This window comes from Podarcis raffonei, chromosome 9, assembly GCF_027172205.1.
Source record: "Podarcis raffonei isolate rPodRaf1 chromosome 9, rPodRaf1.pri, whole genome shotgun sequence".
Classification (NCBI taxonomy): domain Eukaryota; kingdom Metazoa; phylum Chordata; class Lepidosauria; order Squamata; family Lacertidae; genus Podarcis; species Podarcis raffonei.
In genome coordinates this window covers 3,226,932-3,241,766 of record NC_070610.1, presented here as the reverse complement: position 1 = coordinate 3,241,766, position 14,835 = coordinate 3,226,932, and the positions used below count along the sequence as shown (strand labels likewise).

Genomic DNA, 14,835 nt, shown 5'->3' with positions numbered 1-14,835 from the left:
TGCAGAAGAGGGCAACCAAGATGATCAAAGGCCTGGAAACCAAGCCTTACGAGGAGCCTTGAAGGAGCTGGGTATGTTTAGCCTGGAAAAGAGGAGACTGAGAGGAAATAAGAGAGCCATCTTCAAATCTCTCAAGGGCTGTCACATGGAAGAGGGAGCAAGGTTGTTTTCTCCTGCTGCAGGGATAGAGCCTGAGCCAATGGCTTCAAGTTGCAAGGAAGGTGATTCCAACTAAACACCCTGAACTTTCTGGTGGCAGGAGCTGTTGGATGGTGGAACAGGCTCCCTCCAGAGTTGTGGAGGTTTTTAGGCAGAGGTTGTATGCCCATCTGTCATGGATGCTTGAGTTGAGATTCCTGCATTGCAGGGGCTGGACTACATGACCCTTGGAGTACCTTCCAACTACATGATTCTAGGATTCTGAGGGTCTTCCCCGTCTTATGGTGCCCTGTTGCCAGTTCTAAAGCTAGCAGCCAGCTTAACATGTAATGGTCTGCAGCTGGCTCCCGGCCCCCTGGTTGGCATTAAAAGGAGACAACGGCCCAAGTTATCCAAAGTGGAGGAGGAAGAGGCAAAGCGCGCCCCCCAGCCTCGTGCGGGGCTTTGTCCCACTTTGGGGCTGCAGGCAAATCGCCCCCTTCTCTGCACTCAATGTCTCGGGGCCCGGGGGGGCGCGCAGCCCTCGCCCTCGCCGCTCCAGGCTGCAAGCGACACGGTGCTGGCAGGCGCCGCCGGCGGAGGGAGGACGAGGCACCCGAGCAGCTCCTGCTGCGGAAGAGGCGCTCCGGGGAGGGGGCGGGAGCCTGGCCCGGGGTCGGGAGGGTCGGCCCCGCACAGCCCCTTCCGCTGGGCAGGCGGCTTCCCGCTTCCCTTTGTTTGGCTGCGGCGCTTGTTTTCTCCTGGGGGAGCCTTAGGGTCCCCTCCTTTTGAGCAGGGGACATTTTCGCAGTAATAAGCCCCCCACCCCGCCCCGGGGTTTCTACAAGAAATAAACCCGAGTGAGATAAAAACCAGTGCAAGCAATACTGCGGGTGGTGCAGGGGGGCGCCGGCAGCAGAGGCGCACGCGCTCCGGGAGACCCCCGCCCGCCCGCCGGCCTCGCTCGCTCGCTCGCTCCGCGGTTGCCTCGCCCAAGCTTCCCTCTGCCCATCCCGCAGCCTGCAAAAGCCTCCGTCCGCCGTGCGCCCTCCCCGCCCGCCCGCCCGCTGCCTCCCTCTGCCGCAGCCCGAGCGCGCGGGGCGTGGGTCGCCCGGGGGCTCCTTGGTGCTTCTGGGGCTGGGGGGGGGGAGGCGACGCGCGGGCTGCGTCACGACGGAGGCGCTGCTGCTGCTGGAGGAGGAGGAGGAGGAAGGAGCCACTCGCCGCGCGCCCATTAACCCGGCGCCGCTCCCTCGGCCGCGCGCTCCCCTCGCTCCCCGCCAGCCCTTCGCCAGCGACAGGCGAGAGACCCGACGTGCGGCTCCGCCATTGCAGCCGGAGCTCCAGCCGAGGAGGCCAGGCGGAGAGCCGTGCTGGGCTTGGGGGAGCCACGAGCCGAGGAGCATCCGCAGAGGCAAGAGGCGAGGTGAGGCGCAGAGCCGCGCTCCGGGGGCGAGGAGGGTGGGGGCGAGAGCGCGGCAGGGCCCCGGGGGTGGGCAGCCGCGGGGACCCCTTCGCAGTCCTTGCGCCTCGGAGAAGGAGGGCAGAGAGGACAAAGGGGCAGAGGAGGGAGGAGGGAGAGGAGGAAGATGCGGGGAGAAGGGAGCCCAGGAGGGGCGCCGTGATGGAGGCGGGGGCGGAGGGAGGAAGAGCAGAAAGGGAAGCCAGGCAGGGCTTGCGGGGGGGGGCACCCAGAGGGGCGAAATGGGTCTCAGCCCAGGCACTGCCTCCTTCCCAGCCTTGGAACTGGCAGAGCAGGCTCCGCGCAAGCGGCTCTCTCGCTGCGCACCGAATTGCGGGGAAGGAAGGGATCGAGGAGCGCACTCCCCCCCCCAGCCCTCCATGGTTGACAGGTTAGGAAAGTGGGGTTGGTCGTGCCCCCCAGGTGGCAAGTGGTCTCGGATCGGGAGGGAGGCTGGCCATTTTTTGGTGCAGAGTCTTCTTGTGACCCGTCCTTTGCGCTTCCGCACGTGTGCATTTTCCAGGACTCCCTTTCGTCCAGGAAAAGAAAATGGTGAAGCTGGGAAATAATTTTAGCGAGAAGAGCACAAAGCAGCCCCTCTTGGAGGATGGATTTGACACCATCCCCTTGATCACACCCCTGGATGTCAATCAACTACAGTTCCCACCTCCTGATAAGGTACAGTCGGTTTTTGGTTTCCACCCCTGACAATCGCACCCAGATCTCAGGCAAACAACAAAAGAATGTCTGTCACAAAGGCTCGCAAAGCAACACTGTGAAACCAGGTTTTTCGGTTTTGAGAAATATGTCGGAACCAACAATTGTATAGTTTAAAGGTTTTCCTTGAGAATTAAATCTATTGCTACTTCCTGTGAACCTTATAAATTACAGTATCATATATCTGGTACATCTGTTTCAGTCATATAATATCTCTGTGTCTTTTTACTCCATTTTACAGCATCTGAATCTCCAAATCCTCCATTGTTAGCCAGTAACCTGCTGCCAACCTCATCCCTATGTGTTTGAATAATAAGTTCATTCTGAATAATGAGGTTGTCCTCTTCTTTCCAGGGTTTGCAGTGCAGCTTAAGAAATATTTTTGAACAAAAATACTCTCAGGTCTTCTCCATTAGATTTCCCTAGAGAACAACCCCATGAGGCTCTTCCTCACCTCTTGCCTGGACTGATAGGAAGGAGGCTTTCACAAGAAATGCTTGTGCCTCTAAAGGACATGTAAAACGTGGTTGTCATGCATGGGTTCAATTACAGTACATTACCAACATAGTGAAGTGATACTTTTCTAGGGACAGAAAGGGATTCATAGCTTATGCTACAGATTTGACCTGGTTTCATGGTTATTGCCTCTTCCCAGGGAAAAACCATAGCAGAGAATCCTCAGCACCCACACAAAATTATAGTTCTTAGGACTGTGGGCTGGGGAACCCAGACAATTACACTGGAATAACCTCAGATAAGTTTGGTGGCACTGGATTTGTGGAATTCCCTCCCCAGGTGTCTGGTGCTGAAGTAGTTATTTCTTTGGTGCCAGGCAAATACTTTCTTATTCCCCCAGGCTTCTAAATTTCAGTTGTTTTAACTGCTGCTTTTGTCTTTTTATTACTGTACAATAATTTTTACTATTGTATTCCATATTATTTATTATAGTTGTTTGTTTTTTAAAAAATGAAGTCCTATGTGAACTGCAGGACGATATTTACAAATTTAAATAAAAATATCCTTTAGAGACCACCCAGAGCAGGTACTGGCCCTTTTTAACTAGCTTGTAAAGATAAATTGCAAGCAATGCTTGGAAAAGGAATCTGTAGATATACTTAGGGCCCTGGAAGCCTTGAATAGCAGAGCTGAGAGCTGTGGTTGTTGCAACATAGAACACACAAAGGCTTTGTTGCAGCTGCTCTACATGCTTTTGTTCACATCCCTGGGTGTGGCTTCTTGCCCACCAGATACCCTCTTTGCACTCAGCCCAGCTCTTCAGTTGTTGCTCCTACATAATTTTGTTCTCCAATAAAGAAGATGACAAGGTTGTATATGGGATAGGAGCATATCTTGACATGTCCCCTGGAAAATGTTGTTGAGTTGGGCTAGCTAGTAAAGGCTTTTGGCTACTCTTTTTGGCTTTTGACGGGTGTTCCCCTTTCTTCTTCAGCAGAAACTGCCAAATAATGTAATCGGCAGTTGGGCATCAAGTACATCTGGAAACTGGGTTCCAGGCTGATTTTTCATAATCATATTGCTCTTAATCATAGTAAACCCATTGAAATTAATAAACTTGACTAAGTTAATTTCTCTAGGTCTGTTAGGCGTAGAAGTCGGTGACTACCACCCCTACTATACTTGTCCATATAATAAACAAGGACTCCTGATGCCAGCTCTCTCCGGCATAATTTCCATCCACTCTTCACCCTGGGAGCCACAAAAGAAGTGTTTAAACCATAGGCTTCACAATCCTTCCTTTCATTGCATAGACTAGTCCAGGGATCAGCAACCTTTTTCAGCTGTGGGCCAGTCCACCGTCCCTCAGACCATGTGGCGGGCCGGACTATATTTTTTGGGGAGAAATGAACAAATTCCTATGCCCCACAAATAACCCAGAGATGCATTTTAAATAAAAGCACACATTCTACTCATGTAAAAACACCAGGCAGGCCCCACAAATAACCCAGAGATGCATTTTAAATAAAAAGACACATTCTATTCATGTAAAAACACGCTGATTCCTGCACCGTCTGTGGGCCGGATTGAGAAGGCGATTGGGCTGCATCCGGCCCCCAGGCCTTAGTTTGCCTGCCCCTGGACTAGTCCCTACAGCTGAGTTGAAAATGGGCCTTCCAGCTCCAGGTCCTGGTTGTTGGTTGTCCCACCCCACGCAACTTGAATATGCGATGCCTTCTGCCACTTAACAGGGCATCCTGAACCCAGGCCATTGTTGAAAATTCCCTCTCCACTACGTGGTCCATAGGGCAGCGGTGCAAGAATTTGTCAGCCAGTACCTCTGCCCAATAAGATGTGCCCCCGCTGAAAGCTGATGGGTAGCTGCACACTGAGAAGGCTACAGTTTCATCAGAAATTGTGTGACTTGCTTTGGTCTCATGGTAGCACGAGGGATGCCCCTGTGTCCTGTCCCTCGACCCCCACTGCTCCGTCTCTCCCTTTTCCAAAACAGCCATTTTGCCGCTTGCATCTACCCCAAGAACCATTTTGGTTAAAAGCAGCTGCGGACATGGATGTTGCCTCCTCTGCCTTATGGTTGCCAAGTAGCGATGCTGGGAGCATGTGCCTCCCAAGCGTATGTGCAGGCAGACATAGATAGCTTAAGTGGGGAACCCCCTGTAGAAGCCCATTGATAATGATCAGGGTCAAACTGCACATGGCACCCAGTTGTCTATTAGCACTGGCAGGAGCAAGAGGTTTCTTCCTAAGGCTAATGGGGGATTTTTGGTTAGAGTTGTGATGGGGGAAGAATGAACACTTCCCCTCCTTGTGCATTGTGGTCCTTATGAAAATGGTCTCTTCCAGCTTGCTACTATTTAAAAACAAAACCTGGAATACTGGCTCATAACACATTCACCTTTGAAGTTGGCTTAGTTCTCAGGTGTGCAATTTCCATTCATTCCAAAGCTTGAGGAAACCCAATCTTGGCTGGCTCCCTGAGATATCACAAGGCCACGCCCCTCTCTGGGCTAGGATTTCATATGGTTTTGCTTAGGTGGCTTTCAAATAAGCAACTAGTGCAAAAAATGACATTCAGTTTAGTGTGTGTGTGTGTGTGTGTGTGTGTGTGTTTGAAAAATAGAATAAAGGCAGTTAGCTTGAGGCATGGAAGGGGTGGAGAAAGACAATAGGCTAGGACAATAGACTTTTATCATTCAACTGTGTCACTGCATTCTGAATGCAGGAAGAAGCTGGGCTCATTCGTCTCCTGGGATACTGTGTATTGCGACTCCCTTTTTGCATGTGCATCTACTTGTACCTAATTCCTTCTAGATGGTGGATGCTGAACCTGTGGTCCTCCAGATAACCCTTTAATTCCCTTCAACCATTTAACTGTTTCCGCAGTTAAGAGCTTAACCAGACACTGAAAGCAAGTATGCCTGGCACAACTGAAGTTGATTAGTATTTTTCCCTAGCAAACCTGTTTCCTCCCAAAATCAGACTTTTTGTGATGAGGAAAATGTGGGTTCACAGTTGCTTCAGGCAACATCATGCAACCTCCCTGCAAACAGATCACATTGATTGCTCAGTAAATCGTTGGAGTCATTCTACTTCTCTGGAAACATTGCACAAATAATCAGGTAGCCAACAGTCCTGAGCTAGATGTACTAGTTATCTGAGTCCGCTTAAGGCATCTTTACTTCCTGAAAGTGAGCAGTGACCAATGGCTAAAAAGCCATTTCTGTCCCAAACCAGGTCAGAACTGAAATCAGAAAACCCGTGTTATCCAGGAATGCCAGTAGATGAACAGCCACCACCTTGCCTGCAAAAGGCACTGAATACCTTGAGCATCTTGACCAAGAAAGGAAGGTTTGCCACTGGTTGCTATTTTAAAAAATTAAGAGAACTTGGGAAGGATTTCTTCAAGAGGGGCCTTGCAGCTGCCTCATTTTTGAAGATGTCCCTCATGCAATTCCATTAACACACTTGCAGAGGTAGGAACATGGCTTCAGCATGATTTCTTGGCCCGATTTCAGATGGGTGAAAATAAGGGGGAAATGGCAGGAGGGGTGGCAGAAAGAGAGAGAGAAAGGGGGGGGTGAGAAGGAGAGACAGGAGAGGGAAAGAAACAGCATCCAGGGAGGGAGGGAGAAATGGCAGGTAGCCCCCTCCCCACCTTTGCTTCCAGCCGCTAGAGCCTAGTCCTTGGCAGAAGAAAAGCTTGCTCACCTCTGCATTATATAGTGCTGTTTGCTAGTGATGTGATTTTAAAAAGGAGGCTTTTCGAGGTTTAATTTTATGGGGAAATTCTACCTAGGAAAAGAGCATGGTGTAGCAACAGGTTTCCTCATTCATGAGGCATTTTGAAGTTTTACTATTGAAATTAGTGGACTTAACAGTTGAGTAAAACTTAGTTGAATGCCACCCCATGTCCTTCTCTGATATGGTATTGGATCATCAAATTCTGCCCAATGCAGTGAGTTTGGAAAGGGCAATAATAGTACACTTGGTGTTTATATAGTCTTTCCTGTAAAGTGGTTGGAGCCCAGCGTTGCCTGAGCAGACTTCTGCTTGTGTCACAGGACCTCCGCTTGTGGTCCCTCCATAGGGTTCCCCAACCCTCCAGAGCACATTTTGAGGCACACAGGGGGCTGCAGAGGGGAGGGGAGAAAGACAAAGGCCTGCCGGGGATGTTTTGCTCACCAAAGAATGGCACGGTGTACAACCCATTATTTCAAGGAACCTTTAAGAAAAGGCTTAACCAAAGGTGGGTCAGTGCTATTGAGCTGCCCAGTTTATAGCTTAACCTCTTAGTCATGATGCACAGGAGCTCCTCATAGACCTTGAATCTGTCCAGCTTTCTGATTCTAGAAAACAGCACCATTTTTAAAGGTATTCTGCAAGGATATATATATAAGTCAGGGCTCGCCAACCTCTTGGGGCACATTTGCACATCTGGAGAAGCTGTCATGGGCAGCACACACACAACCCCTCATGTCTCACAGACTATTATATTGGCTACAACAGAATGCTTCTTTCAAGCATGATTTTTTTTTGGGGGGGGGATGCTGGGGAAGGAAACCTGTGGGTGCCATGGAATGCTGCTGTGGGCACATGTGCCATGTTGGCCACCCCCAATTTAAGCCACCCAGCGTTTAAGGAAGATTTATAACCTTAAGCACATTGAGGTGAACGTGAACACCACTGGAATTGCAGGTGTCTGCTCAGAAGTAAGCCCCGTTGAAAACAGAGTAAGGATGTTTAGAGTTGCAGCCTAAGGATGTTTATACACTGGGGGTAAAACACAAGCTTCCTTTTGCATGGCAGTACCTAACTTAGAGCAGGGACGCGGGTGGCGCTGTGGGTAAAAGCCTCACTGCCTAGGGCTTGCCGATCGAAATGTCGGCGGTTCGAATCCCTGCGGCGGGGTGCGCTCCCGTTGCTCGGTTCCAGCGCCTGCCAACCTAGCAGTTCGAAAGCACCCCCAGGTGCAAGTAGATAAATAGGGACTGCTTACTGGCGGGAAGGTAAACGGCGTTTCCGTGTGCTGCGCTGGCTTGCCAGATGCAGCTTGTCACGCTGGCCACGTGACCCGGAAGTGTCTCCGGACAGCGCTGGCCCCTGGCCTCTTAAGTGAGATGGGCGCACAACCCCAGAGTCTGTCAAGACTGGCCCGTACGGGCAGGGGTACCTTTACCTTTACCTAACTTAGAGACCTGAATGATGGCCTAATATGACACCAAGGTAAGGGCAAGACCTGATGTCAAATTAATGATAAAAAAGCAGCATAAATGAGGTGGTTGTCATGCGTCTGCTTCCAGAAATAATCTGCGTTCATAATTTCCCAATACAGTGGCAGAAGAAGGCACATGTTATGCAGCTGCTTAAAAAGTGGCGGGAGATCCTTGAGACATCAAAAACATTAAGGGTGACCTTTCCCCATAAAGATCTTCATTCAGCAGATGAGGCCTTGCCATGATACTTTGCAACCTGGCTTTTAGGAAGTACAGTAACCCAAACCTGGCTTTTAAGGGAACCCTTTGAATTAATTTGAATTGCTGCTGCGTTCAGCTATTGTGATTTGCTTTTTGTTGGCTCTTCTTTTTAGTAAGTTTCTCTTTTTAATACCTTGAGGGTCGTTGAGAGAAAGCTGGCACATAAATATTATCACCACCCATGGATACGTTTCCTGCACAAGCAAACCCCACTTGAAACAAGCAGGAACTGTTTCACAGGAGAACTTTCTGGTAGATTATGCTCATAATGTTCATGTCACTGAGGACGGAATTGCATGTGATGAGTTGAATCACGATTTGAGCAGCTTTCCCCCCGATGCCTCTGACGTGTGAGTGGGTGAGCTGCAGAACTGGATTCATCAGGTTTGTTTTGTGGCACTTGCCTTCACTGCAAACTATATTTAATGAGCAAGTCTTGCACAAAGGGAGAGACGGCTGCATTGTTATATGTTTGAGAGTTTGGCTGCACCAATCAAGCTGGTAATTGGTCTCCTGTTGATGTTCCTTGCAAAGGTGGTGGTCAAGACAAAAACAGAATATGAACCTGACCGCAAGAAAGGAAAATTTCGTACTCCTAAAATAGCTGAGTTCACAGTCAGTATCACTGAAGGTGTCTCAGAACGGTTTAAGGTAAGTCATATCATAACTTTATTTCTGGCATAAAGAAACAGATGCTTGACTTATTCTCTTGTATTTAGAACCTATCATCTTGCTCACTTGGGCCTCGCAGGTGGCTAAACAAAAAACAACAACCCACAACTATGGTTGCATAAATGGGAGAAGTTTGAAGTGAGGAATTAAAATATTTAGTTCTTTGGTGGAAGAATAATAGTGGAACCTTTGCCAGAATATTGTCTTTTTGGTGCCTCTTCTTGACATTCCTCTTTCAGCAAGCCTTCTAGGTGGAGACTTTTATCCCATCTGGTATCGGATGAATTTGAATAGATTTATAGAAGTGTTGCTGTTTTTGAAAGAAAAATGTTAATTGTGTTTATATATGCTAGAGTTTTAGCTGTTTTATATATGCAGTTGTTCTGTGTATGTTTTTATTTCATTGTAAATTGTGCTTGGGAAGCCTCATGAGAAGCGATTCATAAATGAAATTAAATATTTATTATTATTATTATTATTATTATTATTATTATTATTATTTATTAGACCAATATTGCTCTAAGAAAGCCCCACAGACCTGTATGCAAAATCTTAGGGCTCAGACCAACAGGATAGTCTCTTGCATGTGCCTCATTTAAATTAATGGGAATTGTGTGTTTAAATATGGCATGTGCAGGATAATTCCCTATTGGATTATGTCTGTTTATCTAGAGGTTTTTTTTATTATTTAGCATAAAGGGATAGCTCTCTGAACCTCTGCTCCTTCATTTCCATGTAAACTTTAATTTCCTTAAATGCCCCTCCTCCTTATTCCTTTGTTCTTAGGGTCTGCACTGGTCAGTAGACTGTCTCAGAAATTTTATGTTTGAACTTATGAATTTGCTGGTTTTTATCATCCATTTGATGGTGCATGAAAACTGTTGTTCTCTAATACTGTAAACTTGCAAGTGCAGATCAGTAGCGAAGGATAAATCCTGTCCAGGTTGGAAATTGTTGGAGGGCTGATTGAAAGGCTGGCCAAAAGTCAGTTTGCTTTTTCTTTTAAAGATTGGATGTTCTTGGTTAGCAGAGAAACAAAAGATTAGCTTTTGTTGGAAGGTGAGGATGGATTAGGGCTGTTTCTGAATGTTGCTATCCTTGGCATGCATCTTGAGGCAGCCCTTATTCTGTACCAGTGAGGTGAAATCCCTCCTACTGGATATAATGAGTGAGAAGACTTGGCCTTGCTGGTGCCTACAATTTCTGTACCACATTTTTTTTGGACTTTGCATAACAGATGAGCATAAACCAACATGGGACAGAACATCAAAAACCCATTAAAAGTTCCTGGAACAGTGTGGCTGTATCGGGAAGAAGGTGTAGCTTTGCTAACCCAATTGTCACCAGATTAGACAATAAATATGATTTAAAAGTACTGAGTCATTGGCAAGTGTTTGGAATTTAGAGGATCAAAAAAAGAAAGAGAGAAATTAACCTTCTCATAGTTCAGATTACCTAGGACAAAGATAGCAGATAGACAGGTGAGCTTCTTGGTAGGAAGGAAGCAAAGCAAAATTGTAACACTAAAAGGATACACATAATGGATAGCATTGTGCTGTGACACAATTCATATCTGATACCCAGTCAATGCCTATAAAATTGGTGCAACTCCATTCAGAAAGCAAAAGGCCTGAGGAAGGCATAGTTACAACAACAGCTAAGATTGGTGGTGAAAGCAACCATGTATAGCTATAGAATCACAGAACTGCAGAGCTGGAAGGGACCCCAAGGATCATCTAGTCCAGGCATGTCCAACAGGTAGATCATGATCTACCAGTAGATCACTGGATGTCTGCGGTAGATCACTGGTAGATCATTGACTCCCCCCAAAGAAGCTGAACAACTGTGGCTCCCCTCCTCCCTGAAAAAACTCAACATCTTTGACCCGAACCCTCGAAAAAGGGGTAGATCACTGCCAGTTTTTAACTCTGTGAGTAGATCGCAGTCTCTTGGGAGTTGGCCACCCCGATCTAGTCCAACCCCCTGCTATGCAGGAATATGCAGCTGTCCCGTATGGGGATTGAACCTTCAACTTTGGTGTTATCAGCACCATGTTCTAACCAACTGAGCTACAGATACTGGCAAAAGGTTTGAGGCAAGGTTATTTCTTAAGAGTTTCTTCCCAAACAAATAGCTGAAGCTGGTGGTAATGATGACATGCTGCACTGTGGGAGTTTTCAACTGGTAGAAAACTTTAGTTTTATTATTATCCATTTGTCAGGTTATCATTGGACTAGAAAATAAACTAAGCTGCAAGGAGGAGATGGGAATCTTCCACTTCCATTTTGATTAACTTCAGCTTGCTGTGTCATCCCAACTCAAATACAGTTAATATAGTTAATCTTAACTAACATCTTAACTAACATCTTAACTATAATTTATTGAAGTGCCAGTAAACCATAATTAAGACTGGTGGTTTTTTTGTCTGGGTTCAGACCTGTAGTTGGTCAAAAAAGAATGTGCCAATGAATGTGCATGACACTGAGGCTTGTTTAACATCAGTGGTTCTGTAGAGCAGCATACATATCACTAATGTGTCCTGGTCCTTCCACTAGTGACTAGTGGAAACAATGGAATTCAAACTCGACCTCTGCCTTGCACTCAGTTTCTGAGGCAAGTGACTTGGCTTTTTACCTTGTTTTCTATGACTGGCCATAGCAGCCATTTTGTAATTAGGGTGCTCCCTGCCCCCAATGTCCCTATACCCACGACTCTTTGTCAACACTCCAAATGTGTCCACTCTCCCAAAAAAGCTGGGAACTCATATCCTATAAGAACAGTTTAAGATTAGCCTACCTGCATTTGTGCCAAACTAGATGAAACTCTGAGGACGCAGGTGGCGCTGTGGGTTAAACCACAAAGCCTAGGACTTGCCGATCAGAAGGTCGGCTGTTCGAATCCCCGTGACAGGGTGAGCTCCCATTGCTCTGTCCCTGCTCCTGCCAACCTAGCAGTTCGAAAGCACCCCTACGTGCAAGTAGATAAATAGGCACCGGCGGGAAGGTAAACAGCATTTCCATGCGCTGCTCTGGTTCGCCAGAAGCGGCTTCGTCATGCTGGCCACATGACCCGGAAGCTGTACGCTGGCTCCCTTGGCCAATAAAGCGAGATGAGCGCCACGACTGGACCTAATGGTCAGGGGTCCCTTTACCTTTTTAGATGAAACTCTGCGAGATGGGTGATCTCTAAGCAGGTTGTTGTTGTTGTTTTTAAACTAAAATGCAGTTCTTGGGGTGAGAAGGAATCTAACTGGAACAGCAGTAATGATTAAGGGGTGCTTAACACTTTCCCTTCAGGTGAGTCTTCCAACCCAAAATGGCTTGGCCAGCTACTTTTTGACCCAAAGGGAGATAAATATAGGCATCTCACACACAGTATTTCTCAATAATTCAGAGCAGTTTGGGGAAGTGTTGTTTTTATTATGTATTTTGTGATTTTATGTTGTAACCGCCGTAAGACCTACAGGTATACAGCGGTATGCAAATTTAATAAATAATAACAATTCTGGAAGGAGACAAGTGAGCTGAAGGGTGATGAAGCCATCTGTCATGGATGCTTGAGATGAGATTCCTGCATTGCAGGGGGTGGGACTAGATGACTCTTGGGGTCCCTTCCAACTCTACAATTCTATGATTACATGCCTCTATAACAAGCAAGGCCAAGCCATGGTTTGCCTCTTGCATGCTTGGGAGCTCAAATGACAGTTTACTGTGACACCTCAATTTAACCAATGTCCTGGGTCCAATTAAGAATTGAGTTCTTGTAGTTTCTAGATCATTTTGTGTGTGTAACATTCCTAAAACATGTACAAAATGCAGCATAGTGTTTTGTAGATTAAGACTTCAAAGTTGCATTGTGAAATATAATCTAACAACAACTTTCATAAAAAGCAAATCAGGATGTTTCTGCATGTAAAAGCTGAAGACAGCTATTTCATGCAGGTAGAAGAAAATAAACAAAAAGCAACTCCCGAGTCATATATACTCGGAGGATTATTAAATGTTTGCATTGTTATGTACTAGTGGATGGAACATGAAAAACCCGTTGTCACTTAGATATTACTTTATGGTTATCACACTGGGATTACCTTCATGGTATTAGATTGTTTGGTTTGGCTGCTAAGTAACGGATACATTGGAGAGAATTTGCTGTAGGATTTTGCTCCCCTAGAGAATTGCAGGATTTATCTTGATGCTGAAAAGGAAAAGGGAGGAGAGGAAATCCGTACTTTATCCAATTATATGTATCCTTTTTCATTCTAAAGCTTTCAAATCACAACAATCTGTAAGTTTCAGTTACACTGCTTGTAGCATTTTAAGGTGGCCAATTCTCACTCAGGATTGCTTCCTGTTGGAGGGGGGGACAGACTCCCTGAGTATTTTGATCTCCTCTCTCCTACCCTTGCAAGTTGTTCTGGGGGTTTTCCTGACCCCACAATGCAATCTGAGCTTCAGTTTATTGTTCTCCATCCAGTCCATTAGCGTCTGGGTTAGGACTCCCACCACACAGAACACAGTGACTTCTGCATCATTGTATGAAGATCTTTGCATGAGGGCAGAAAGCATCCAGAGAGGTATCTGTTAGCAAGGCCTTCAAGAGACAAGCAAGCAGCCCACAACCTGGTTCATAGGCTACTGCAGCAAAGTGCCCATTGCTTTCTGAGGTTCCAAGCCACTCCAGTAATGGAAGAGCCAAGAGGACTGGGCAAATGGTGTGGCTTCATCTCAGAACTCCACTGCCCTCCTTTGTGTAGCAGGAAGGAAGCACATTGCCCTGCCCATGAGTTCCTGGAGGAATGAATTTCATGGGAAAGGCTCCCATGTCTTTTGGGAGTTCTTCAAAAATTAAAATACATTACTTTTACCTTAATTAAAAGACATCACTCTTTTCTAGTCAAGCATCTCTGGGAATTTAATCTGTCTGTACGGTTCTGGATGTTCTGTCCAATTTGAATGGTTGGAATATTGTTGCTCTTGTTGTTTCCTATGGTAATGGCAATTCGAAGAGTGGGCTAGGAACCCTCAGTACAGTAACACAGTACATTTCCGGCATCTCTGACTAGCCAAGTGTAAATCCCCATCCTCCCAATGCAAGACTTCAGATGACCAAAAGAAGGAGGGGATCTTTTTGGCATTGTGACTGCTTGAACTTGGACAAACTGCTCATCGCTTCACTTCTCCCGCTTTTCAGTGGAATATAGACAGGACTGAGTCTGAATCTAAAAGGACACTCCGTATGTTCATGACATTTTCTTATGAAAGAGTGATCAAAAACAGAGTAGAGCCCTTATCACCAGACGCAAAGATAAGTCACAGCTTGGATAATCCTCTCCAGGGTAAATCAAGGCAAATGGAACACAGGTGACTTGTCAATAAAATGAGCAATTTCAGCTCTATTAGCATGGCAGTCACTGTGTGGTTTATAGACTTAGGTCCATAAGGGATTCTGTTTCTGTATTGTTGGGGAGCAGATGAAATGTGGAAGACACCAGTTCTATTAAATACAGTGGTACCTCAGTTTACAAACTTAATCCGTTCCAGAAGTCCGTTCTTAAACCAAAACTGTTCTTAAACCGAGGTGTGCTTTCCCTAATGAGGCCTCCTGCTGCCAGTGCCCTTCCACCATTCGGCTTCCATTCTTAGACCGAAGTAAAGTTCGCAAACTGGGACACTACTTCTGGTTTTGCAGCATTCGTAAACCAAATAGTTCGTAAATAGGGCTGTTCTTAAACCGAGGTACCACTGTAGGCAGTAATGAACCTGTCCCACCAGGCATTGCCTGCCTATCAGGAGCAAACTCTCTGCTGAAGGGTAGAGCTTTCCATCTTTAGAAGAACAGGGAAGAAGTACCTGAACTCAATTTGGTTTTTCATTGGGGTTGAATGAAGCCAGAAAC

At 46.5% G+C, this 14,835-nt stretch overlaps 1 protein-coding gene across 3 annotated transcripts in view; it reads left to right on the top strand.

The window, feature by feature from the left end:
- The window catches only part of NSG1 (neuronal vesicle trafficking associated 1), a 53,544-nt gene that overhangs the window by 33,872 nt on the left and 4,837 nt on the right, over nucleotides 1-14,835 (top strand). Inside the window, exons 1-3 of one of the 3 annotated variants that reach the window (XM_053402050.1) lie at nucleotides 1,516-1,564; nucleotides 2,124-2,278; nucleotides 8,803-8,919. In XM_053402050.1, the coding sequence (XP_053258025.1) occupies nucleotides 2,150-2,278; nucleotides 8,803-8,919 (246 nt within the window). In that variant the 5' untranslated portion in view covers nucleotides 1,516-1,564; nucleotides 2,124-2,149. Of the gene's footprint in view, nucleotides 1-1,515; nucleotides 1,565-2,123; nucleotides 2,279-8,802; nucleotides 8,920-14,835 lie in introns of those variants that run through there. The other 2 variants (XM_053402051.1, XM_053402052.1) reach the window with 2 other exon arrangements.